We start from the raw sequence: 26024 nt of genomic DNA on the forward strand, positions 1-26024 counted from the left end.
TGTGGTCGACCAGGATTTGAGAGAAACTTGCTTACCATACTAACTACTTGCACCAAATCTGGTCTCGTGCAAACCATGGCATACATCAGACAACCAACTGCACTGGCATAAGGAACCTTTGACATCTCTTGGATCTCGTCATCCGTCTTTGGACACTGTGTACTGGATAACTTGAAGTGATGCGCCAGGGGTGTGCTCACCGACTTTGCATTCTTCATGTTGAACCTATCCAACACCTTCTCCACATAGCTACGTTGAGACAACCATAATCTCCCTGCAACTCTATTCCTGTGAATCTCCATCCCAAGAATCTTCTTGGCCTCTCCCAAATCTTTCATGTCAAATTCCTTGCTCAGTAGCCTCTTCAATTTGTCAACCTCTCTCATCTTCTTCGCAACAATGAGCATGTCATCTACGTATAGTAGTAAGAAAATCAGTGATTCATCTTCAAGGCCCTTCACATATATGCAGCAGTCATACTCGCATCTTCTATATCCGTTTTGAATCATGTATGAATCAAAACGTTTGTACCATTGCCTAGGAGATTGTTTCAGTCCATAGAACGATTTCTTCAACTTACAAACCAACTGCTCTTGTCCAGGCTGACTAAATCCCTCGGGTTGTGACATAAAAATCTACTCCTCCAAATTTCCATGAAGAAATGTCGTCTTCACATCCATTTGCTCAAGCTGCAAATCGTGATGTGTCATTAAAGTCAACACCACTCTAATTGACGTATGTCTTACTACCGGAGAGAAAATTTCTTCATAATCAATTCCCTTTCTCTGTGAATACCTCTTTGCTACCAACCGAGCTTTGAACTTCACTTCTTCTCCCTCTGACATTGCTTCTTTCTTCTTGAATATCCACTGGCACCCTAAAGCTTTCTCTCCTTCAGGAAGTTCCACTAGATCCCACGTTTGGTTCTTATACAACGACTTCATCTCGCCATAGCACCCGTCCACCTGTCTTTCTCAGAGCTATGTATCGCCTTCTGAAAAGATGTAGGATCTCCGCTACTAGTGATGAGTGCATAAGATACCAAGTCTTCGAATCCGTATCTAGTGGGTGGTTTTACGACTCATCTCGTTCTACCACTAGCTATAGTGTGATGCTCTGTGTGCTCTGAGCTAGAATCGTCAGAATTATGAGTCTCTAGCTCCACCTGCACAATATCTTTCTCCATGTTGCTCTGTGGTGTTTCCTTTCCTTTTTCCTGAGTACGTTGTAACATAGTTTTCTCGTCAAACACCACATCTATGTTGATCACCACCTTGTTTACCTTAGAATTTGTTTGCCTTAGGATCCCAAAGCTTGAAGTCTTTAACTCCTTTTTGATACTCCAAAAAAATGCACTGCTTTGACTTTGCATCCAGCTTTGATCTTTCCTCACTAGATATGTGCATATAGGCTGGACATCCAAAAACTCGAAGATGAGAGTATTCTACTTGATTCCCTGTCCATACTTCCTCTGATACTTTGCCTTCTAGTGCTGCCCTTGGTGATCTATTAATGAGATAACATGCCATGTTAACTGCTTCCGCCCAGAAATTCTTTGCAAGCCCTGCATTCAGCCTGAGACATCTTGCCTTCTCAATGATTGTCCTGTTCAACCTTTCCGCTACCCCATTCTGCTGAGGTGTCCTGCGAACCGAGAAGTGCCTCATTATCCCATGCTGCTCACAGAATTCCTGAAACTTTGAATCTGTGTACTCAGTCCCATTATCTGACCTAAGGCATTTGATCTTCCTTCCGGTCTGGTTCTCTACTTCAGTTTTCCACAATTTAAACTTTGCAAAAGTTTCTGACTTGTGACGCATAAAGTATACCCATACCTTTAGAGTGAAATCATCAGTAACAATCACAACATACAAGTGCCCTCCACGTGATGCTACACTAGCGGTCCCGGAGATCCGTATGTACGTAGTCCGGAATCCCCTCCGTCTTGTTTGTTGCCGTCTTAAATTGCACTTTGCTCTGTTTCCCAAGAACACAGAATTTGCAGAATTCAAGCTTGCACGTTTTGACACCCTTCAACAAATCTCTCTTGTGAAGTTCTAGCATCCCACGTTCACCCATATGCCCTAGCCGCATATGCCACAAGACAGTACTATCTGATTCAGACTCCACCGAGGCGACTCCACCTACAACTGTAGTCCCTATCAACTTGTAGATGTTTCCTGCTACCTTTTGTCCTTTCATTACCGTCAGAGCTCCCTTGCTGACTTTCATCACCCCGCTCACCGATTTGTAATTACAACCAATACCATCCAATGTGCCTAGTGAGATCAAGTTCTTCCTTAGCTCTGGTATATATCTGACATCACATAAAGTTCTGATCACACCATCAAACATCTTGATTATAATGTTCCTATGCCGATAACTTTGCATGACGCATCGTTTCCCATCAACACTGAACCAAAATCCACTGCCCTATAGGTGTCAAACCAATTCTTGTTTGAAGTCATGATATGAACATGCAGAGTCTAAAATCCATGCATCTGTCAGCTGCTCCGAGCTCGACATAACTGATAGCATATCTCCATCACGTCTCTCTAAATTTTCTTATTCAATTATGTTTGCAAACTTTGTCGAATTACTTTTGTTCTCTGCAACATGTTTCTTTATCTCTGGACAATCTCTCTTGATATGACCTTTACCTCCACATTTGTAGCACGTGATCACCTTCTTCCTTCTCGACTTAGAACGAGTCTTGTTGTTGTTGTCATATCCATGTCGAGATTTGCTCCTACCATGCTCTTGGTTGCTATTTACCACAAGTCCTTCTCCTTGAGAAATTTCATCGCTTGTTTTCTTCCTTTGGTGAAAACCTAGCAACGCACTTGTGATCTCCTCCAATTTGAGAGTTTCCTTACCCCACATCAAAGTAGTAACCAAATTCTCGTACGTAGGAGATGAAGGTAGAGAATTCAACAACATCAGCGCCTTGTCTTCGTCTTCGATCTTCACATCAATCCGCTTTAGATCACTTACAATCTGATTGAATACATTGATGTGCTGGCTCAGATCGGTTCCTTCTGTCATCTTCAGCCCGAATAATTTCTGCTTGAGATACAGCTTGTTTGTCAATGATTTTGACATGTACCGACTTTCCAGCTTTTGCCAAACTGTCACCGGTGACTCCTCGTCCATGACATGGTACATCACGTCATCCGTAAGACAAAGCCTGATTGTTGCTACTGCCTTCGCCTGAAGTTCTTCCCAATCTGATTTCTCCATGCTTTCCGGTTTTCTTTCTCCTAGCGCCTTCACCATGCCTTGTTGCACCAACAAGTCCTTGACCCTTCTCTGCCATAATCCAAAGTTTCCGGTTCCGTCAAACTTCACCATATCAAACTTCGCAGAAGTCGTCCCCGACATGTTGAAGAAATCTGCCAAAAACCTGGAGCTCTGATACCAATTGTTGTGCAAAGAGAGGGCAATACCTCTCAACCTTTCTGAACCGCGGAAGAAGAGGAAGAGAGAAAAGAGATCGCGCGGAACAACAAGACAAAGACGCACAAAAAAGAGCAAACACCAGGAAGGAGAAGAAGAAGAGAAAGAAAAAGAATTACCGTGGTTCGGCGACTTGCCTACTCCACAAAACGGTCGAAGCTTTATTAGAATTCTCTTCTACACAAGAGAATCACATCTAATGATTTTTGTGTTGTCTGTTCTACAATGGGTTTACAATGATCCCTATAAATACTGCTAAACCCCCAGACTCGGTAAAAACGTAACAGAATTTGTTATGAAAAACATAACAAAATTCTGTTATATAAAATCTTAACAGAATTTTATTACGAAAAATCTTAATAGATTTTTCTTCCATGACATCCCTTCATCCAAATATGAGCCACTCGTCAACAGTTTGTTTATCTTAACGAGCCTCATTAAACGAGCTCAAACGAGCTTTTATCGAATCGAGCTTCGAATAACTCACGAGCGGCTTGGCTCATTTACACCCCTAGATTTATCCACCCGCAACTTCCAACACATGTGTGTCAACTTCAGAAATCTATATATGGTTTTCGGCAAGTACCTCGTGCATGATTTATCATCTATCTACCTGACTTCATACTTAGGGATTTTCTGTCTCAAAACTGACTCTTCCCTATTCTATAAATATAATGAGGAATTTTCAATATTTGTTCTGATATATGTGGATGATATATTAATAACTAGTAGTGATCAAAATGACATTATTATTTTACTCCATCTTCTTCGTCAAGAGTTTTCAATTCAGGATCTTAGTAATGCTCATTTTTTTTCTTAGCATAGTGTTTCTTTTACATTCTGAAAGTTGTCTTATCTCTCAAAGCAAATATACTATTGGATTTCTACAACGAGCTAAAATATATGGTTCACGTCCTATCTCCACATCAATCATTGAAGGTGGTTTCACTGCACCTTCATCCTCCTCTTTAATATCTGACCCTAGATCTACTGATGCATTGTTGGTGCCCTACAATACGTCACCATTACACGACCCGATATTGCTTTCGCTGTGAATCGTGTCTGTTAATTTATGCATGATCCTACTGAACATCATTGGGAAGGTATTAAAAGAATTTTTCGATATCTCAAAGATTCTACATGAGTTGATTGTCTACAGTACTGATGCAGATTATATTGGGCTGGATCTCTCGAAGATAGATATTTTACTAGTGAATATACTATATTTTTTTTGGATAAAATTTTATTTCTTGATTTTTAAAGAAATAATTTATAGTCTCTCTTAAGTATTGAAATTAAATATAAAGATATAATTAACTTGATGTCAGACATTTACATTTTAATTAAAAACTGAAATAAAGAAACCATAGAAATTTTTAGATTTATTATTTTTAAATAAACATGTGCATTGTATTTAGTAGTGCATGCCCATAATTACGAAGACAAAACCCAGCAAATTTCTCAGCTTTCACGTGACGACTCTGCAATCTTCAATGCTAGGACGAGGAATCTTTTTACTGCATGTCTTCATTCGCAGAGCAATACAGCGACAGCACGGCGCCTATGCCAGAGATGTCTCACAAAGCAGCCGAAAGCTGGCCAGGAATCCAATGGAACCAAAGCATAAATAGTCTGTTTAACATTTCAGTACCCATCAGCGATCAATCCTCTATAGCGTACTCCTCAGTTCGCAATTCCTCTGGCTTTCTTTTGCTCTCATCAGATCGATGGAGTCCTACAAGAGAATGCTTCCTGCATTGTTCTTGCTCTGCTTCCTTCTCCTGTCATCTGGTTAGACAATTTCTAATTTTCTAATTTTCTCTTGATCAACGCCAATATGTTGATGGCTATATATATTTTGATTGTTATGTACGTGAATAACACTGATGGACGCAGAGATGGGGACGAGGGTTGTGGTGGCGAGGACATGCGAGTCTCAGAGCCACAAGTTCGTGGGGCAGTGCGTGAGGCCGCCCAACTGCGCCAACGTGTGCCGTACGGAGGGGTCGTTCTCGGGAGGGGTATGCCGTGGTACCCTGCTCAACCGCAAATGCTACTGCACCAAGATTTGCTAAATAATTATTAAGCTCTATAACTGATCAACCAAGAGCCAACACGAATTGGTGATGTCGTCGTTGGGGTTTAAGATTTTAGAGTAAGATCATTGTCGCACTGGTATAGTAGCAGTTCGTCCTTGTTTGAACTTAGTAGGTTACTCAGTTTGCAGTGTCATGCAGCGTTTATGGTGATCAATAATCAATAGCATGTTTGCTGTTTGGTTTATTGGTATTTCTTTTCCCATGATTTCTTTCTCCTTCTATTAATGACTGGTTTCTCATGGATTATGAAACGATGACTGGTTTTTGATGTAATTAATTTAGCTTTTCTGTCTATTTTGTTTTAATTAACCAAAATGCTTATGAGAAACACAAAATTATATAATAAAAACTCAAAAGAATCACTAAACCTGAAAGCTGACTAATTATGCTACTGTTACCAAGAACACTTCCTATCAGATGAAGGACATACAGGGACACTGCAGTAGAAGTTCAATTTGCATTGCTACATCATACTGAATGCTCTGGTATCAGAACCTCTATCTATCTTCAGATTGATTGAGCATGGTGGCCATGCGAACAAACTTTGACTCTCGCTCTGAGAAGAAATGTTCAGTTACAGAGATTTCAGCAGCATCCATGATGCAGAAAAATCACCAGTATCTTGGTTCTTCCCTTAAAGAAGTGTTACCAGGTACATGAATCTGGGAGAAAGCAAAACTAATATTAAGGCCAAACACACACTCAACTGAAAAAGTCCAGAAGTTTAAAATTACATTTAGAAGATCATCTGACAACATAATGTATCATTTTTCAGAAGAAGAAAAAAAAAGAAGAATGGACTGCAAGTTTACATGACTTGCAAGGGGAAGAATGGATTGAAAAAGGTCATGTTACGATTTCGTAAGTATATGGATTCATCGTCAGTAATAAAAATATCGATTTTACAGGGACTGATTATACGCACTAGCAATTGTTCACTAAGGGTTAGCTACACTACCAATGGTTGTGAATAATCTAGGAAAGAAAGGTTGGGGAGAAGAGTTGAGAGCAGGTGAGTCGAAGTGTTCTCTTGGTTGTAAGAAGCTCTAGGAGGTTGGTTTCATTGTGGTGGTATTGATGTGTCACGCTTTATCCTACACTCGATGTCCTTTAACATGCAATTGCCGGAAGCTAAGCGGCTATTCTTACGTACCAGAATAAAGAAGGATCCTAAGAAGTCCTGTCACGGTTTACCCCTGTCACTAGGGCACCTCGGTAAATCTTGAGAACGTGACTCTAACTGGTAAGATAAAAATAGTAGTTAAGGATTAGGTTTGGTCTCTCACTTCCTTGAGGAGAATTTGTCTTTCCTTTAAAGGAAGTATCCTAGACGTCCGTGAACGGGTTACCCCTGTCACTAGGGCCCCTCGGGTGTACGATCTAGGAATAATCCCTCTACAAAGTTAACAAGTTACGTTCTACGCAATCAAGCAATTGAGACAAAGCATAAAAGATCATCCAACGAGTGTAAGTATAATACGAGTTTTACATCAAACCCAACCACAACTACTCCCTAATCCTAGAACAAAGGATCTACTCCATAAGTATCAGAAAAATGCCTAAAGACATAACATATATAAACATATAATCTTCAGACACGGAGAAAGAAGGAGAGAATATGCTTATCCTATGTCGACGAGTGGCCTTCGGGTCCAATCCTCTACCTCTGGAGTCGATGCGGTGGTGGAAGATCGCTGGACGGAGGTCCAAGACGACGTGGGATGGCTCCAAGATGTTTCTCCAACTGTCGGCCCGTTTCCCGGCGCTCCTCCCTCAAGAAAAAGGGTTAAGACCCTTATATAGACTAGGGTTAGGCTGCGGCGACACGGTCGTGCCAGGATGGCACGACCGTGTCTATCTCCTTCTCTGATGGCGCTGCACGGCCGTGCCAATTGGCACAGCCGTGTGGTGTCTGGCCTCGGTCCCTGCCGCACGGCCGTGCAAGGATGCACGACCGTGCACTTCCTGGTCTCGGTCTCGGGGTGGCACGATCGTGCAGGGTTGCACGACCGTGTGTTGAACTGCCTCGGTTTCGATCGCACGGCCGTGCAAGGATTGCACGGTCGTGCACTGCTCCCCTTCTGTCTGGTCACACGGTCGTTCTAAGAGTGCACGGTCGTGTTCTTCGGCTTGTTCCGGTACGTTGATAATCGTCGTTTTAGCTCCGAAAGTTGTCCCTGCCAACACAAAACCAAACAAAGAGCAGATATCCGAACAAAAGAGTATAATAATGAATACAAGATGAACGAGGCAATCATGCAACGAATATATATGTGTAAAGTACGTGAATATGCGCTAAAACATGCGTAAATGATCATAATATTTGCGCACATCACACCCCAGACTTGATCCTTTGCTTGTCCTCAAGCAAAATGCTACAAACTATGTGTCCTGAGTTCCTGCAGTGTTTCATAATCCCTAGTGCATTCGTCAAACTCTATCAACTAGTTTCATTGATAAGCATGACCGTGGAGTAACCTAAGTATGGCCTAAGCATAAGTCCTTTGTGCTCGGTGCAGTAAGTAGCTCAAATTCTTCAGGTTTCAATTCTTTGTCCTAGTTAAGTCGTCATACAATTTGAGTTCATACTGTTCCCGGTGATAGGCACTTGTCTGCCACACACTTGGTTCGTTTTTCTTAATTTACACAAGGTCTCAAAGGGTACTTCTCGGAATCAAGAGAAACATAACATTCATTTCCCCAGTAACCTAACTTGGTCTCAAATGGGTGAATTGTTAGTTTTCACTCACGACAACTGTTTTTTATCCCTTATTTCATGTTTTTTTCATCATTTTTTCCTCTTTTTTTTTCTTTTTGGGTGATATATATGTAGCACTTATTACACATGCGATGCATATGTTGGGATTTAGATTTTTCCAAATAAGCTTCCATGATCCGGGGGTATCCAGTAACCAAAATGTAAGTAGGGAATCACCATGGGAACAAAAGTACTAAACAATTTGGATGAATCATAACTATTTCAAAAGTATATCTACCATTCAAGCTTAAGTACTTAAGTGTAGTGAAAATAAAGTCCTTAAGGTTAGGCCAAAACTTATATCAAACTCCGTACGATACTTAGCTTATTTCATGCTACTAAAGATAGAGGAAGAAGATACACCAAACATACAAACACCATCTGGAAACTCATGAATTAAGAGAATGCTAGCTGTTTTGCTATCGGACAAGTAGCAGAAAAAGTAGATGGTTGATGTTCTCATATATGCCACAAAATTAAAGATAAGAAAGAAAAATGCAAATGAGGTGCAAGCAGAAACAAATAAAATGCAAATAGAACAAGACTAAAGCAAATAAAATATGCAAAAACAGGTAAAGTATGCAAAAACAAGAGAAACAAAAAGAAAGACTCGACTCAACTCAGGTTGTGCAACAACACCCCCCAGACTTAGACTTTTCATCGTCCCGATGAAATCAATACGGTGGCGGGGGTGACGGATAAGGGGGCCCTTGATGTGAGCCAGGGGAAATCTAGGCATACCAGGAAGATGGCCAAGATGTTGATGATATTGATACAAAGCATCTACTTGTTGTCTAGTGATATCCATATCATCCATAAAATTTCTTATCCTTTCCTGGTCAATATCATAATCTTGAAAGAACCCTGTCATCTGACTATAGAAGTCCCTGGTGAACTTAAAATGGTCCTGTACCTCCCTAAACTGGTCGTCAGATAACTTGAAGCGACCCTCCAACAATCATTGTTGGGTGTTATGCTTCTCATGAAGAGAGTCTAAAGAGGCACAGAAGTCTGAAAAATCAAAACTAGAGGGTCCCGTGCCATATGCAAAAGAGTGTCTAGGAGGGTCCGGGTGTCCGGAAGGCTGCGGGAACCCTGATGACGAGGGTTCTTGGTGGTACTCGGGTTCTTCTACCATGGAAGGTACATTCTCGGGGTGCAAATCAGAAATCACCCAATTCGCGGGGTTGCGAACTGAAGTGCACTCGGGGCAAGGAAGGGGTAATGGAAAACCATTGGTCCTAGGAAAAGCAAACTCATTCTCATCCCGACAAATCATCTTCATAGCAAGATAAGAATCGATGTCGATCCTATCATTACCGTAAATTATCTCTAATCCATCAAGCGCACAATCTAGATTGAATGCTACTTGAGTGATTAATCCTCCAAACACTATCATCCCCGAAGATGCCTTAGCTGCCTTCCACAAAGTTTGCAGGAAATGAAACCCCGAATCAAAATCAACTTTATTTAACATTGCACAAAGAGAATAGAGTTCTGTCTTCTTAACCACCCCATCGCTCTCTCCTCGACCAAAAAGTGCTCTACTCATCACTTTGTGAAGGTATCTAAAGGTCGGGTTTTGCATCTAGGATGCTTTGGCTCTAGAGGGCTCATAAGGGTCTTGTGATCCGGTAATCGACATCCAAAATTCATTCCATTTTATACCACTATCAAATCCACGCGAACCACCAGTAGGTAACCCAAAACAATTATTGAAATCACTAAAAGTCCACCAAACTTCTTTATTCATCATTCTAAAAATTATGACCCCCGCGTAGTTATCCTCAGAAGGAAATTTAACATCTAACGAGCTCAAAAATTCAAGAACTAGGCGGGGGTAAGTCGGTGCATGAGTGTTTATTATATCATTCCAATCTAAAGCACTAATCATCCAATCTATGTCATCCTTAATTCCTAGCACATCCATAGTGGTGGGATCCATATATTTAGTGCATAAGATTTTCCTAGTGACAAGAATATCATATCTAGCTTTTTGCTCATGATTTCTAAAAATAATATTGAACTCGTTTTCGTTACCTTTGTCGTGTGCTACCCGCTTTCCTTTGTCTTTTGAAGGAAGAACCTTCCCTTTGCCTTTGTCGCCTCACGGTGCATCTCCTCCGCTAGATCCACCGCTTCCTCAATGAAGCCTCTTCAAGATCTGCGACATGGTGCGAGGCTTTGAGGAGTTCCTTGAAATGGGTTTTGAGAATGGAAATGGTGAGGAGAAGGAAGAGAAAATGGGGAAGTTTCTTTTCTCTTTTTGGACTAGAGGAGAGGGGGATGGAAATAGGGTTTCTTGGAAAAGGGGGGCGGCGTGAACGGGTTGAGTCACGACCGTGTCTTATAGACACGGCCGGGTCAAACAGGACGTTGCACGGCCGTGCAAGGATGCACGACCTCCTTCTTTCTCCCCTCGGTTGATGTGGCACGGCCCCTATCTTTCTCTCCTCTGTATGAGCTGCACGACCGTGCCAGTTGGAACGGCCCGGATCTTCCTCTACTCTGGCAAGGCTGCACGGTCGTGCCAATTGGCATGGCCCGGGCCTCTTCCTTCTCTGCTCAAACCACACGGCCGTACAGATTTGCACGGCCCGTGGCTTTAGTCTCCACGTTGGCTCCACACGGTCGTGTGAGGTCACACGGTCGGTTGCTCCCTTAAGCTCAAAGTGATTCGTTCTTCATCATTTCGGCTCATCCATCGCCTCCACGCCCATGAAAAGCGCTCATGGCCAGTTTGTGGAGGCTATATATACACATCCTGAAAATGAAATACGCAAAATAAAATACTAGACTAAAAGTCACTAAAGAAATAGAACAGCAAAAAGGAATGATGAACTTAAAATAAGAAAACATTTGGGTTTCCTCTCAAGAAGCGCTTGTTTTAGGTCTTTAGCTCGACCCCGTTTTTGTTAATGCGGACTGAACCCGTGGAGGGACGGCTCCCCACCTAGGGTTAATGCTCCAGTCTGCGCCCTCAGTTTTGCTAGTGCAGGACAAATGTATTTCGTGTTGTTTGCTGGAGGGGAACTCTCATGGAAATTGCACTCCTCGACTTTGTGTATGTTGATCTTGCGAAAATGTCCCCGAGGAGAGGAGTTACAGATGGAGGAATCTAATAAATCAAACTCGATCTTTTATTTACCAATCTCCAAGGACAACCTGTGACTTTTTCCGTCTATGATGGCTCCAACTGTGGCAAGGAATGGTCTTCTAAGGAAAATCGGTATCTTAGGATCTTCTTCCATATCCAAAATAATGAAATCTATGGGAACTATACATCCACCCACTTCAACTAGCACATCTTCCAATATTCCCATCGGGTATCTGCATGAGTGGTCCGTTAATTGTAGTGCCATAGTGGTCAATTTTATGTTCTGGAGGCCCAGCTTCTTGCATAAGGAGTACGGAAGTAGGCTGACACTGGCCCCCAAGTCGCAGAAAGCTCTCGGTATGAGTTCAGGACCAATTCTGCATGGTATGGAGAAGCTTCCTGGATCCTAGAGCTTCGGTGGAGAATTCACCATAAAGAGGGCGCTGCAATTCTCTGTTAGTGTTACAGTCTCGAAGTCGTCTTTTTGCCTCCTGTTAGATAGAATTCCTTTTAAGAATTTTGCGAACTTCCGCATTTGGTGCAGCGCATCAATCAGTGGTACTTCTATGCAGATTTCTTTGATCTTCTTCAGAAACCGGTTGAACTCTTCGTCTTTCTGGGATGCTATAAGCTTCTAAGGAAAAGGGATCGTCTGATCCTATGGGGCCGCTTGAAGAGCTTCTTCAACCTTTTTAGTAGCCTCTTCTTCATCCCTGTTTTGAGTCTGATTTGGCAGCAGGAGAGAGGGTTCTTTCTCTGAGTCAAGCTCCTTCTGAGTAGTGACTTGGGGATCTTCCACAGTACGTCTGCTCCTCAGCTCAATGCGGTTGCAATGTTCCACTGGATTTAAATCTGATTTTTCTGGAAATGTACCCTGTGCTCTTGAGGTAGACTGAGCTATCTGAGCTATCTGGCTGTCTTGCATCTTCTGGTGTTTTTCAGAGTTTTCTAGCCTCTGAGTCAGTTGTTTGATCTCGCTCCTCATCTCCTTTTGCTCTAAGAGAGCTTCCTCAAGCATCTTCTCAATCCTGGACAGTTATGAAGGCTGCTGTTGTTGGTAGGTCTGTTGCCCAGATTGGTGGCTTTGTTGCCCAGGCTGATAATTCTGATGTGCTGGTCCTTGATCCTAATTAGTTCGGTATGAGAAATTGGGGTGATTCCTCCATCCAGGATTGTATGTATGGGAGTACGGATTATTTTTCCTCTGATTGTAGCTGGTTATTGCATCACACTGCTCAAGTTGGTTCATCTGTACCTGTATCGACCCAAAGGGGCAAGTGTCTTGAGCGTGATCCGTACCTCCACAAATGTCGCAAACACATGCTATTGCATTAGCTGTGTTGTTTCCCATGGCTTCAAATTTCTTTGTCAGAGCGTCCGGCTTTGCAGACATCAGTGAAACTGCATCTACGTCGAATTTCCCTGACGCTTTAATTAGGTTCCCCGTAAAAGAGCCACTGGATCTTTCAGATGCCCATTGATGGTGATTTTGCGCCACATTTTCTATGATCTCTTCGGCTTCATCGAGACTTTTGTTCATCAGTGCTCGTCCTGCTGCAAAATTAAGAGATACCTGTTAGTTAGAGCCCTAAAGCCAATCATATAATGATTGTTGTATGGACTCGTTGTATCATATTCTTATATATATATAAAGGTATTTCTTTATGGTTATTATACTTACTTGTATTGGTGTCGAATAACTAAGTATAATAGTGTCCCTGAGTAGAAGGTTCATATCTACATCAATTGATTGGTTGAATCAATAGTGAGATGATATAGAGAACATTACTCTTAATCATTCCTACTCAAGTATTAACATTCAGGGACAATGTTAATGCGACGAGACTAGCATGTAGGTTAACTCGATGACTTGATCTCACAAGTCATGGATATAGAGATATCAAGTTGACACATGGGTATGCATTGGAGAATGTATACTGAATGACCCGCCATGAGAAAGTATCATGGATCGTTATATGAGTGTCATATACTTTCTCATGTGGCTATTAGTATGACTATTAGTCCTTGGACCTGAAGTCACCATGATTCCCTACATAAGGAGTTGCATACTTTGGCTTCGTCAAACGTCACCCGTAACTGGGTGGGCTATAAAGGTGATTACTGGGTATATAACAAATTATGCAGAGGGATGTGAGTGATGTAGATGGGATCTATCCCTCCTATATGACGGGAGTGACATCATTATTCTTGATAGAGTGAGACCACTAAGTGCATGGGCATGCCCAAATGAGTCAATATGAGATATTGAGCTCATTTGATTAGAGTGAGTCTACTTGGAGTTCAAGATTTAGATTGATTAGAGGATGCACGGTCTATATCTCACATTGATCAATCTAGATATCATGGATAAAAGGACATTGTCATATATTGTGAAGAGTCACAATTAGTAGTCACAAAGTGATGTTGGATCTCAACATTCTTGTAACTTGGATAGTAATGATGTGTTGTTAGATACCGCTCATTACTTATGCTTCTAAATGGGTTTAGGAGCATTGCCAACGTTACAAGAACCTATAGGGTCACACACAAAGGGTAATTAAATGGAGATTAGGTTCATTTGATGAACCAAGAGGATTAGGTTCATGTGATGAACCAAATTAGATTAAGAGTAATCTAAATTAAACTAATTGAGTTGGACTCAATTTGATTCATGTGTTAAATGAGTCTAATTTAGACTTGGACTCATTGAATCAATTTAATTCAATGAATATAGATTCGTTAAATTAAGTTGGCTTGAATCAAATGGTTGGATTTGATCAACCATGGGAGAGAAGAGGTCAAGTTTGACTTGACCTAAGAGGGAAGATAAAAAGTCAAGTTTGACTTGACCTTGACTTGACCAAAGTCATGTCATTGTGACTTGGCATAGAGTGGGCCAATGATGATGTTCCACATCATCAAGGATAGTACATGTATGTGTCACCTCATGAGGGAGATCAAGAGTTGTGACTCTTGGTATTCCATGGAGTTTAAAACTCCTCATGAAGTGGCCGGCCACATTATGATTGTGCGAGTTACAATTTTTTGTGCTCATTGATTTCATCTTCTTCCTCCTTGCTTCTTCTCCTCTCCCTCTCCTCCTCCTTGGCTGAAACCTCCAAGAGTGCTAGCACACTCTAAGGTTTCTTTTCCACCTTTTTGATCGTGTGGATACATATAGAGGAGTGTCCACTTGAACACTCTCGAGATCCGACAACCTTGGACTAGCGGGATAAGCGAAGGACTTCGCATCAAAGGTATAAACTCCTTAACATGTAGATCTAGTGTAGATCAAGGTTAGAAAATAAGTACATGAAATTTTTGTTCTTTTAATCTTCGCACGGATCTGGTGGCATGGGACTTCGGGGTTTCCGCAACGTAAAAAGCGATTTTTGCGACTTGAAAGTCCCAACAGTGGTATCAGAGCCGCGCGCAAACATGTACTTGTTTTTATTTTAATTTTTATGAAAAAATATAGTTCTGTAAGTTTCTGTGATTTTATTAATTTTATGATTTTTAAGAGTATTTTTCTAGTAGAAGCGAAGCAACAAGTGTTTGAACACTTGTAGGCTTCGATTACCGAGAAACACCTTCCGTAATGGTAAGGTCTTGCCCAAAATGCTTTGGGACAGCGGCTAAAGGCGTTGTAAGATCGTCGTGGGACACTCCTGAGACTTATTTTGCGAGAAGGGGTGCTGACTCTAACCCCGCAAAGGGTATTGTCCTGCGATCGCGCCTGAAAATCGCTAAACGCGATCACCGGGAAGTTGCGACTCATAAAATCGTAAAAACAATAATAAAATCACAGAAATTTATATAAAATACATAATTTAGAATTATGTATGATTTGTGATGGTCATGGCCCAAAAAAAACCCCAATTGGATTGGTTACATGTGTTGTAATTCATAATATGGTCTGCGTGTCATTTTGTGTGATTGTATGTGTTGTATATGTGATACGCGACCTGTGCGTCGTGCCTTTCTATTTTATTTCCTGTTGTAAAATAGTTTAGACTCGAATGTAACTCGAGTTTCATCTTTGTAATGTACAAAATGGAGCTGTGGAAGGTCCACTCGAGGAGAAGTTACGAGGAGGGTGCGAGCAACACGTTGTGGTCAAAGGGAGGAGCTTAGAGAAGCTGTTGACCCTAGGTTGAGCGTCCGATCTTCTCAAGATCTTCTCATTGACTTGAGAAGATCGTAGTAGGGTCATGACCTAATCACAGTTTAATTAATTGCTTGTGTGTGTATGTGATGCATGGTAGAGTAGAGTAATTAATTAGTGTCTTGACGATTAGATTAGATCTTAATCGCGTATATGATATACATCAACGATTAGATTAGATCTTAATCGCGTCAACTCAAAATGTCTACCATGTCGTGATACCCATCACTACCTCGATCACATATAGTTGTTGAATCTGTCAAAACATAGCAACGCATATTATCTTGGTAAGGTGCGGAGAGACAATCTTAGTCCCTCCTATCAACACTTAGGTGAGTATAAACTTAATCAAATTGAATATAACTAATTTACTCAATTGGATCGGGTATATAAATATTAGCATTGTATTTAGTAGTACATGCCCATAATTGTGAAAGACAACACCCAGCAAATTTCACAGCTTTCATGTGACGCCTCTGCAAAATCTTCAATGCTAGGACGAGGAGTCTTTTCAGTGCATGTCTTCACTCGCAGAGCAATACAGCGACAGCACGGCGCCTATGCCAGAGATGTCTCACAAAGCAGCAGAAAGCTGGCCAGGAATCCAATGGAAACAAAGCATAAATAGTCTGTTTAACTTCAACATTTCAGTACCCATAAACGATCAGCCCCTATAGCGTACTCAGTTCGCAATTCCTCTGGCTTTCTTTTGCTCTCATCAGATCGATGGAGTCCTACAAGAGAATGCTTCCTGCATTGTTCTTGCTCTGCTTCCTTCTCATGTCATCTGGTTAGACAATTTCTAATTTTCTAATTTTCTCTTGATCAACGCCAATATGTTGATGGCTATATATATTTTGATTGTTATGTACGTGAATAACACTGATGGACGCAGAGATGGGGACGAGGGTTGTGGTGGCGAGGAGATGCCAGTCTCAGAGCCACAAGTTCGTGGGGCAGTGCGTGAGGCCGCTCAAATGCGCCAACGTGTGCCGTACGGAGGGGCCGTTCACTGGAGGGGTATGCCGTGGTACCCAGCCCAACCGCAAATGCTACTGCATCAAGAATTGCTAAATAATTATTAAGCTCTATAACTGATCAACCAAGAGCCAACACGAATTGGTGATGTCGTCGTTGGGGTTTAAGATTTTAGAATAAGATCATTGTCGCTGGTATGGTAGCAGTTCGTCCTTGTTTGAACTTAGTAGGTTACTCAGTTTGCAGTGTCATGCAGCGTTTATGGTGATCAATAATCAATATCATGTTTGCTGTTTGGTTTATTGGTATAATAATCAATATCATGTTTGCTGTTTGGTTTATTGGTATTTCTTTTCCTATGATTTCTTTCTAGTTTCTCCTTCTATTAATGGCTGGTTTCTCATGGATTATGAAACGATGACTGGTTTTTGATGTAATTAATTTAGATTTTCTGTTTTTTTTTTAATTAACCAAAATGCTTATGAGAAACACAAAATTATATAATAAAAACTCAAAAGAATCACTAAACCTGAAAGCTGACTAATTATGCTACTGTTACCAAGAACACTTCCTATCAGATGAAGGATATACAGGGACACTGCAGTAGAAGTTCAATTTGCATTGCTACATCATACTGAATGCTCTGGTATCAGAACCTCTATCTATCTATCTTCAGATTGATTGAGCATGGTGGCCATGCGAACAAACTTTGACTCTCGCTCTGCGAAGAAATGTTCAGTTACAGAGATTTCAGCAGCACCCATGATGCAGAAAAATCACCAGTATCTTGGTTCTTCCCTTAAAGAAGTGTTACCAGGTACATGAATCTGGGAGACAGCAAAACTAATATTAAGGTCAAACACATACTCAACTGAAAAAGTCCAGAAGTTTAAAATTACATTTAGAAGATCATCTGACAACATAATGTATCATTTTTCAGAAGAAAAAAAAAATGAAGAATGGACTGCAAGTTTACCTGACTAGCAAGGGGAAGAATGGACTGAAAAAGGTTGTCATCAATTAACACGGGCAATGGAGGCAACTGACTCATACTTCCCTGTGTGCCACTCATCCTGTTCAAAGAAAAAACAGAGTCCCTTTATCTTTTATGTGAACTTGGACCATTCATCACCTAAAAAGACTGTTAATTGAAGATTGTGAAATCATTTACCTATTTAAAATGGTTGATATGTTTTCTCTTGTACGATAGAATAGGTTGATATTATCTTCTACCTGGAATGCATCAAAGAGAATTGAAGTGATATAAAAAATTACTCAATTATCAAACTGAAGCATTCTCAAATAAATAAACTGAAAGAGTATAACACTTTGGAATTCCATATGGTCACATTCATAATCAGTTTGATAATCTGGTCACTGATTCGATTGAGTGATCATTGACATCATTTTCAAACACAAACAAAAGCTTTGAATTATGCTTCCATATTACTTCTTCTACGCCATTATCTATTGATCATTATTTATGGAATTATGTTTTCTATATCCTTCCTCTTTGCTCCTGTCGCATCATCTTTACTCCAATACTTCTTCCTGATATACTCTTATACTGCCAATAATTGACATGAAGGGAAGATGGCCTCACTTCTTTTTATGGGTGGAAAACATTAGCTAATTCTTAGACAACCACTCACAATGTGTGTACTTGACTGACTATCGAAACCGTAACTCCATTAGAAAAGGGTATCAAGCAGAAACCATATCGTAAACTTGAAAACTAGAAGGGAAGAAAAAGGTAGAGAGGGGGCTCGCTATCAACCTTACTCAATTCAAGGTTCGATCCAATCTGATTGAGAAGGTTAAAATTCTCGATTAGAAGGCGTTGTGTCTCAGTGTTCACTAGAGAAGCTGTTGAGAAACAAAAAGTTGTTTAGTGTTTTCAAAAAAAAGTTGGTAAAAGGTGAATAATTCAATAACCCTACCACCTTGACTGAACTGATTATTTGTGGGCAAATCATGCATCCTCAGAGAAAAGGAGGTTGTGCTCTCCGTTTGAACAGAAGGTGCAGTACTCAGTGAGGAAGAAAACGCCACCTTTTCCTGAAGAAAACCCAACAACGCCATCATAGCAATTTGTGTTAAAAAACATAGCTAATCACAGAACTTCTTGAAGTCATTGTGTTTTCATGCAACAAGAGAGCAACAAATAGATAACTTGTTTCTTTTGCTAAGTATTGCCTTAGTATGATACATATGAGAGAATCAGAGAAATTTAACAAGTGATCAAATAAAAGAAAGAAATAAAAAATTGAAGAGAGAATTGAGAAGCACCAATTCTATAATTTACTAAATTCTACAGCTGGAAATAAGTTGATCATTTTTTGTGATCAACAATTTAGAAGGGAAAAAAAAAGGTACAAGGTTGAGACTAGGTGTCTTTTACCTTCTTTTCTAAACAGTAACTTCTTAGCTTGCGTCTTTTACCGGTCTCCTTCTACAAGGAAGATCATTATATCAGTAAAAATACAAAACTAGATTGTAAATACTTTTCATACTGCTTCACAAGCACCATAAAATCCAGGACTGTAAAGTAAGGTTTATCAAATAGCAATGAATGCTAAAACATGATAATAGCAGACCATTTGATAATGAATTCACCAAATGGAATGCAGAAAATAGATCTTTCAGTGCTAAAGAGTATGTAGTAATACTGTGATGCAAAAGAATCCTAATGAGAATTGCAAAATTACTGTATGTGTAAAAAGTGTATACTCACAGCTATCAACCGGCACCTCATGGCGACATCCCTCACTGTCTTCTCAGGCAGCTTAGCTGCTATCTTGATATACTTCATTATATTAGTTGGCTCAGTAGCATGTCTGGGCATTTGACATTAACCAGTAGTGTCAAGAAAAAGAGTGAATTTTCTAGCCTACCAGAGTGAAATTTCAGTAATACTTTATCTATGTTCTAGAACAGAGAAGTCGAAACTAGGCAATTCAGTGCTACACCTTCATAACTTAAATTCTTCAAATAGATAGATAATTCATTCCCACAATCTAGTTCAATTAAAGTTTTCCCATACTTCACTACATTGATCTTATATACACAGTTGAGCTTTTATAAATTAGCAGTGTGCATTAGAGGGACAGAGAATCGATATCAAAACCAGCAAGCAAAATAAACTTACTCTATAAGGCCTTGCCTCAACACATATAATTCCTCCAGAGCCCAATTGGCAGTTGCCGCTGGACTGAGCTTGAGAGGGGGCACTGGGTCAAGAATGATGTTCCTTGAAAGATTACCAGGCAGTGACAAGACAGAAGAAGTGTAACTTTGTGTTACAGGGTGGCCTGGCAAGATCATCCCTCCCATGTTGCTAACACCATCTGAAGCATACATTCCCTCGGATATCAACCCTGCCGCATTGCTCATTGCTGCTGGTTGAAAAGGAACTACGTTTTGATTGTTAAAAGATGGAGGAAGGGCTCCTCCATAGTGAAAACTCAAATTCTGATCAGCCGACATTTTCATCCCACAAGTAGCTTATTTGCTGAAAGAAATCAGAGTTCGAGTGCGATTTGAAGACCAGAACTTTTCGAAACCCCTCCAAAGTGAAGCTCCAGATTCTGGACAGTTTAAGCTATATCAGTATCAAAACCTCAACAATAACAAAAGCAACATCCAAAAATTACAAAAAAGAACGTTTCTTCTCCTCACCAATTGAAGACAAAATAAGCATCAAAACCGAGTTTCCTACCCTAACAATGGCAGTACAAAATCACATCTGAACCTGGAACCGATGATTCCAGAACTACCTTTTTTTCCGAACAAAACCTTCAGCTCGTGCAACCAAGAATCGACTATGAAACAAAGATCAGATTTTTGGCTAGAAAGAGTTTACAGACGCGGAAGAAACGCAAAAAGCAACCGCAAGGACTAACCTAATTCTTCCCAATAATACGTTTTGTTTACGTGCAAAAAAAAAACTTTCAGGAAGAACGGGAATCCAGCAAGGTTTCGATTTTCGAAGGAATGGAACCCCGAACACAGGGCAGGCACATACCACTCCTTACTTCGTTCTCCACTCTGCTATGGGATCGACACAAGAGCAGAAATTGGGAGCGAGGGTGTAATCAGCAAAGCCGCAGTTCAAGTCCCGACGGAGCCATTCTATTCAATGCATGAAAGTTGCTGCTCCGTGCGGAACCCTTGGCCGCCCTCACAACTCCGCACCTCTCCAGCCCTCGTTCCTTTCCGTCCAAACAACTCCTACTTTAATTTTTTTTTTTTGCCCTTTTTCTTTTTCTTGTTGTGCTTTGAGGCAGATTAGTTTTGATACGTCTCTCTCTGCTTTTGGTTCTTCTTGGCTTCTGCTTCAGCTTTTACTGACACTGTGTTCGCGTTTCTTTTTCATTCCACAACCACAACAGCATAGTGAATTCGGTGCGCATTCCCCAAGCCGAATTCTTCACTCTTTTCTCGTTCTGGCATATTCTCACTACCTTTCATCTGTCGGCGACACTGTTCGTCACGGTTACTTTACTGAGAAGTGGCTGGTTTGCCAGAAAAGATTGCACTGTGCTGTTAATGAATTCATTACCGTGATGCCGATTTCGATTGCCTCAATAATAATGAACTCATTATTCTTTTTCCAGCTAATCAATCTATAAAAGATCATCTCGGAAAGCTAAATAAATTAAGCTAATCATACTGCATTTATTGCTCTCACCACCATCGTGTGCTTTAGAACTGTCGATCCACCTACGGCTCGAAAGAAATTCAATCTTTGCACGAAGGAATTATGATAGAGGACGTGACGTAATAAACCACTAAAAAAGACGTACAAAAGTGGATTAGTTGCATGAGAGGGCAGCCGGGTATTGGTGGATGGCGGCGGCAAGTGCAAAGAGCACGTGGATTTTGGTTGGAGGATACGCGGAAAGCAATGTGCAGCCACGAGCACGATGGGAACGCTTGCATGGCTGCTGAGAGGTTCTACAGTGCAATTTACAAGAAGAGGACAACCTGCATTCCACTTGCTCGAGGGAGTCTCCCTCTCTATCGTTGAATGACTCACATGACACACATGATCAAAATGCAAAATTTAATATTTTATTATTATTATGAGACATTGGTTACCACGCTAATTATGAGATTCTTTCATTTCATTGTTACATTTCTATATCAAATCATGTACGAACTTGAATTTGTTCCACATGTTTAGCATAAACAAAGTAATCTGATGAATATATTCATTACAAACAAATACAAAAATATCATTTGTCTCTATAATACATCTTTAAGCTCAGGACAAAGTACTCAGCGTATCAAAGATAAATAGCTATAGTAAATGCAAATGCTTACCTTGGGTGATGTTGAGATCTCATGAGCTCCTCCTCTAAGCTATAACTTCGAGAATTTCCTTGATTCATTAGATATATCAACTCTGAGGAAGGATAAGTTGAAACACTACTACTTATCAAGTCTTCACTTAATTCCTTTTTATCTGCAATACTTGGTTTTATTTTTTTCATTCTTGTTTTTCTCATGCATTGTAATTTATACTCAACTTCTTTCATTGTAGGTCTTTTGGCACTTTCCAAACTTAGACACATTTCAATCAGGTGAATAAATTCCAGAAGCTCTGGCTTCGTTGCTTCTTTCATGACTCGATCCTCTACAAGATCAAATGCTCGATTCTCTTTTGTTGCTTCGAGAAAATGCATAGCTAGATTTTGTTGCGGTCCTATTCTTGTTGCACGGGTGGGCTTTTTTCCTGTTAAGAGCTCTAGAAGAATAACACCAAAGCTATAAACATCACTCTTCTCAGTAAACAAACCAGTTTGATAATACTCCGGATCTAAATACCCAAATGTACCTTGGACGGTAGTAAATATATAAGTTTCATTAAGAGGGTTAAATCGTGAAGCTCCAAAATCTGATACTTTTGCTCTTAAAGCTTCATCTAAAAGAATATTTGATGACTTGATATCTCTGTGAAAAATAGATATTGAAGCAGCAGAATGCAAATAAGAAATAGCTCCAGCAGATTCAACAAGTATCCTTAGACGATCATCCCATGATAGTTTAGAATGAGCCGGTGCATGAAGATGGTCTAACAAAGATCCATTGGTGATAAATTCATAAACCAATAAAGGGACTTCAGATTCTAGGCAGCATCCGAACAATCTAACTACATTTCTATGATTAATTTGTGATAGAACTGCAACCTCATTTATGAATTGGTCTATCTCACACTTGTCCACAAGTTTTGACTTTTTTATGGCAACCACTCGTAGATCAGATAAAATTCCTTTGTAAACTATTCCGTGCCCTCCGCTACCAAGCACTCGACTTTCATCAAAATTGTTTGTTGCCTTCGCTAACTCTTCCAATGAAAATATCTTTGTTCTCTCTGAAAAATATTCACTTGAAGAAATTAATTGTTGCAACAACAAACCATGATTTTGGTGAAAATTCTTTTCTCTTATTTTCTTCTGTTTCCTTATCTTCCACTTCCTAGACAGGATGACCAACAGTAGACTTGACAATAGGAGGCCAATGCCAATGCTTGCACCAAGGATGGCACCTGCACAATACACATTAATACACAAACAATGACTTAGATTGAAGATTAACATGGTGGCAAAAGGCTAATCTCACCCAGATTGAAGATTAACATATTCTGCTGTATATATAATAGCCTTCATAACTTATTTGGTTTCAAGGATTTACCTAACAAGAGAGTTTGCTTTTTGTTAGGGATGCATGCGTGTCTAGGATCACCAGAGGTTCCTGGGGGACAAGTGCAACGGAAACTGCCTTCTGTATTTGTACAATCTCCATTGCAAATATATCGTTCCGGAAAATTGCACTCGTTGATATCTAGAAATCCCCAAAGCTAGCTAGCGTATCAGTAATCGCATCACTGAATTAGCGAAATTTAAGAGATGAAAAGACTTTTGAGTACCTTGGCATCCATTGTTAATGTAAGGATTTCCCTGGTAACCCTGCAAGCATTCGCATCGATAGCCTTGTCCCTGACCAGTGCTTGTGGTGTTTATGTCTATGCAGGAGCTGTGCCTGTCGACGCAGGCGAAGGTGGTCATGTTCTTCCCACCATCCTCGCAAGATTGGTAGGACACTACCCAACTAAAGTAGATCCGCTCTCTGAGGTAAGTCAAAGGTGTGGCTTTGTCAGAGAAGTAGGAGAAATAGCCAGGCGCATAGAGATCCAACAGTCCGTCCTCTATAGAAATGCTGGTCACCACGTAGTCTTGGTATAGGAGAGTCGATGCACCGGAAATCTCATTGCATGTCAGAGCAAATGCTTCGTCTCGGTAACAACCTTCCTTCAGCCCAAACGGGTAAAGAACAGTTACATTCCCACATTCCACTGGGCAATCGTTTGCCGGAATGAAGGTAGACTTTGTCTCTGAAGACAACATGCATAACAAACCACCAAATATATAATGGTCAGCTACTAATTAACGTAAACAAACATTATATTTGAGCTTTGAGAACGTAAGAGAAAAGCAAGATGAAATACCTTGGCAGCCATCTGGTAGGTATGGATTGCCTTCATAACTTAAAGAACACCGACAAAAGTATCCAACAGCATCTGAGGAAGCTCCAGGGTAAGCATCGTAGCAATCACTGTTTCGACTACGACAAGCATAAGTGGCGGAATTCTGTCTGGCCTCTTCGCACGTAGAATGGTCATCCATGTACCAAGCAAGGGAGGCCTTTAGGCCTGCCCTATCCCCGCTCGTAGTAAACCTCTGCAAGGCCTCATCGCTGGTGTATTCATCATACATGACAGCGGCGACGCTCGAAAGACGCTCTGTTTCGTTTATCAGTCGAGTTAGCTGAACAGCCAACGGAGTTTGTAGGTCCAGATCATCTAAGCTAATGTCGCAGCGTCCAGTATCATTAACGGCGTCGATAGAGCATGACGCAGTTGAGCAATGATCGATGGAAATGTTGCGGACGGCGTCCACTAGATTGACCGTAGCGCTGCAACCGGCTGCATACAAACTGTTGCTCATCAAATAGTCCAGACCACCGGCTTCACCAACATAATTCCTTTTCATCAGGTTAAAGGAGAAAGGCCAGTTCTGGAGATTGATCAATGATGTGGTGACGGGGGAACTGGCGTCCACGCCCATCATCAGAGTGACTGGTGAGTCGATGTTCACCAGGCCACTCTCCATGTCAAAACCAGTGACCACGACGGTCCCATCGCCCAAGAGGAGCTGAGGCGAAGCAGTATCAGTATTGGTGCTGCAGGTCAAGTTAAAGCCAGCTCGGAAGCAGCCATCTTCGATGCCGAAAGGGTACTGGATGCTGATGTTGCCACAGAGTTTGGAGCAGTTGGAAGGGATAGCAAAGTTTGTGCTTCTTGTGGAAGAGATCGATATTGATGTCACGATCAAGATTACCAAAACCTCCATCAATCTCATGCCTCTTCTTCCTTGATCGCTCAACTAATTAAGATAGAAATTCTCCAAATTATTAAAAAATTTGAGTAATCATGATGAATCGAAGTAATTGAGAAATACTCTGATTCCAACTCGCTGAAACCATGAGAGTAAACTAGACATGGCAACATAAAAAATATAAAACGAATAAATCATATTAATTCTCTGAAAATCATAGTACTAAAGAAATCTACGAGTTGAAAAAGCAGAAATTCCAATTCACACAAAAAAAATGGAAATATGATGTAGCCACAACAATTGGAAACAATCTGCACCTATTAATCTCAGTGTAATCGATTGATAAAAACGATGTACTCACCTTTGCCTAACTTGTATCTCTGTATCAGCGTTGGCAGCTAATTGCTCTTAACCAGAGCCCAAGCTTAGTGATATAGGAGAGAGAAATTGTTCATACAGAAACAAAGAAGTATGGCTTCCAATGGCCAATGACGATATTCCTTTTCTTTTTCTCATACAAATAATTGTCGTTGGTCTGAATGATCTGTCCGGGGATAATTACTGCTAATTACTTAATTGACTTGAATTGTGCAAGTTTTCTTCCTAGTGCTCCCACATGTATTAATTTGAATGTTGATGTTTCAACTATACATATGAATTGTCATTCCCAGAGATGATTGCATTGACTGTTCTTCGCATTAATCTCTGCTGAGCCTTTGAATATTCTCCCCACTATGCTTTAAGGTTTCAAGATGTGAATGATCTATAGGGTATTGTCTTGAAATTCTATGGAATTTGAGAATTTATTTTGAAATGTTATGTCAACGTATTCTTTTCTTTTTATTTTTCAATTCCTTATGAAACGTTCCAAGAAACTTGATGGAAAATAAAAGAGAACCTTTCCCATTTGTTTTTCAGTTTTCAAAAAGTATTTAGGCGTTTTTTTTTTACTTCTGAGAGAGGTGCACTTGCTGAGTATTTACACGTGTCCGATGGCCATTTTTTCGATTTTGTTTTTATTTATTTTATGATTCAATTTAGTTGGTGTGAACATGACATAACGGTGATATTG

General features: G+C 40.5%; 4 protein-coding genes across 7 annotated transcripts; 2 read left to right on the forward strand and 2 right to left on the reverse strand.

The window, feature by feature from the left end:
- The first annotated feature begins 5087 nt into the window (after positions 1-5087).
- On the forward strand, positions 5088-5739 carry LOC122010733 (defensin Ec-AMP-D1-like). The gene is made up of 2 exons (XM_042567229.1): positions 5088-5247; positions 5353-5739. Exons 1-2 carry the CDS (start codon positions 5184-5186, stop codon positions 5529-5531), a joined length of 243 nt encoding a protein of 80 aa, XP_042423163.1. The 5' UTR covers positions 5088-5183; the 3' UTR covers positions 5532-5739.
- Positions 5740-16201: 10462 nt separating this feature from the next.
- On the forward strand, positions 16202-16894 carry LOC122036965 (defensin Ec-AMP-D2-like). The gene is made up of 2 exons (XM_042596396.1): positions 16202-16365; positions 16471-16894. The coding sequence occupies exons 1-2, from the start codon at positions 16302-16304 to the stop codon at positions 16647-16649; spliced, it is 243 nt and encodes an 80-aa protein (XP_042452330.1). The 5' UTR covers positions 16202-16301; the 3' UTR covers positions 16650-16894.
- Positions 16895-17077: 183 nt separating this feature from the next.
- LOC122036928 lies at positions 17078-21249 on the reverse strand. 4 transcript variants are annotated; one of them, XM_042596389.1, is made up of 9 exons: positions 20578-21249; positions 19702-20140; positions 19288-19390; positions 18955-19002; positions 18494-18611; positions 18331-18419; positions 17725-17786; positions 17530-17650; positions 17078-17380 (listed from the first exon to the last, which is right to left on the reverse strand). In XM_042596389.1, the coding sequence occupies exons 2-9, from the start codon at positions 20043-20045 to the stop codon at positions 17330-17332; spliced, it is 936 nt and encodes a 311-aa protein (XP_042452323.1). In that variant the 5' UTR covers positions 20046-20140; positions 20578-21249; the 3' UTR covers positions 17078-17329. The 4 variants fall into 4 exon arrangements, with proteins under 4 accessions (XP_042452323.1, XP_042452314.1, XP_042452319.1 ...); XM_042596380.1 differs by having other exon boundaries at positions 18955-19005; positions 20578-21230; XM_042596385.1 differs by having other exon boundaries at positions 18497-18611; positions 18955-19005; positions 20578-21216.
- Positions 21250-21740: 491 nt separating this feature from the next.
- Positions 21741-25472, reverse strand: LOC122036973 (wall-associated receptor kinase 5-like). Its single transcript, XM_042596408.1, has 5 exons — positions 25314-25472; positions 24064-25000; positions 23485-23949; positions 23250-23399; positions 21741-23103 (listed from the first exon to the last, which is right to left on the reverse strand). Exons 2-5 carry the CDS (start codon positions 24974-24976, stop codon positions 21875-21877), a joined length of 2757 nt encoding a protein of 918 aa, XP_042452342.1. The 5' UTR covers positions 24977-25000; positions 25314-25472; the 3' UTR covers positions 21741-21874.
- Between the last annotated feature and the right edge of the window lie 552 nt (positions 25473-26024).

This window comes from Zingiber officinale, chromosome 1A (genome assembly GCF_018446385.1).
Source record: "Zingiber officinale cultivar Zhangliang chromosome 1A, Zo_v1.1, whole genome shotgun sequence".
NCBI classification, from domain to species: Eukaryota; Viridiplantae; Streptophyta; class Magnoliopsida; order Zingiberales; family Zingiberaceae; genus Zingiber; species Zingiber officinale.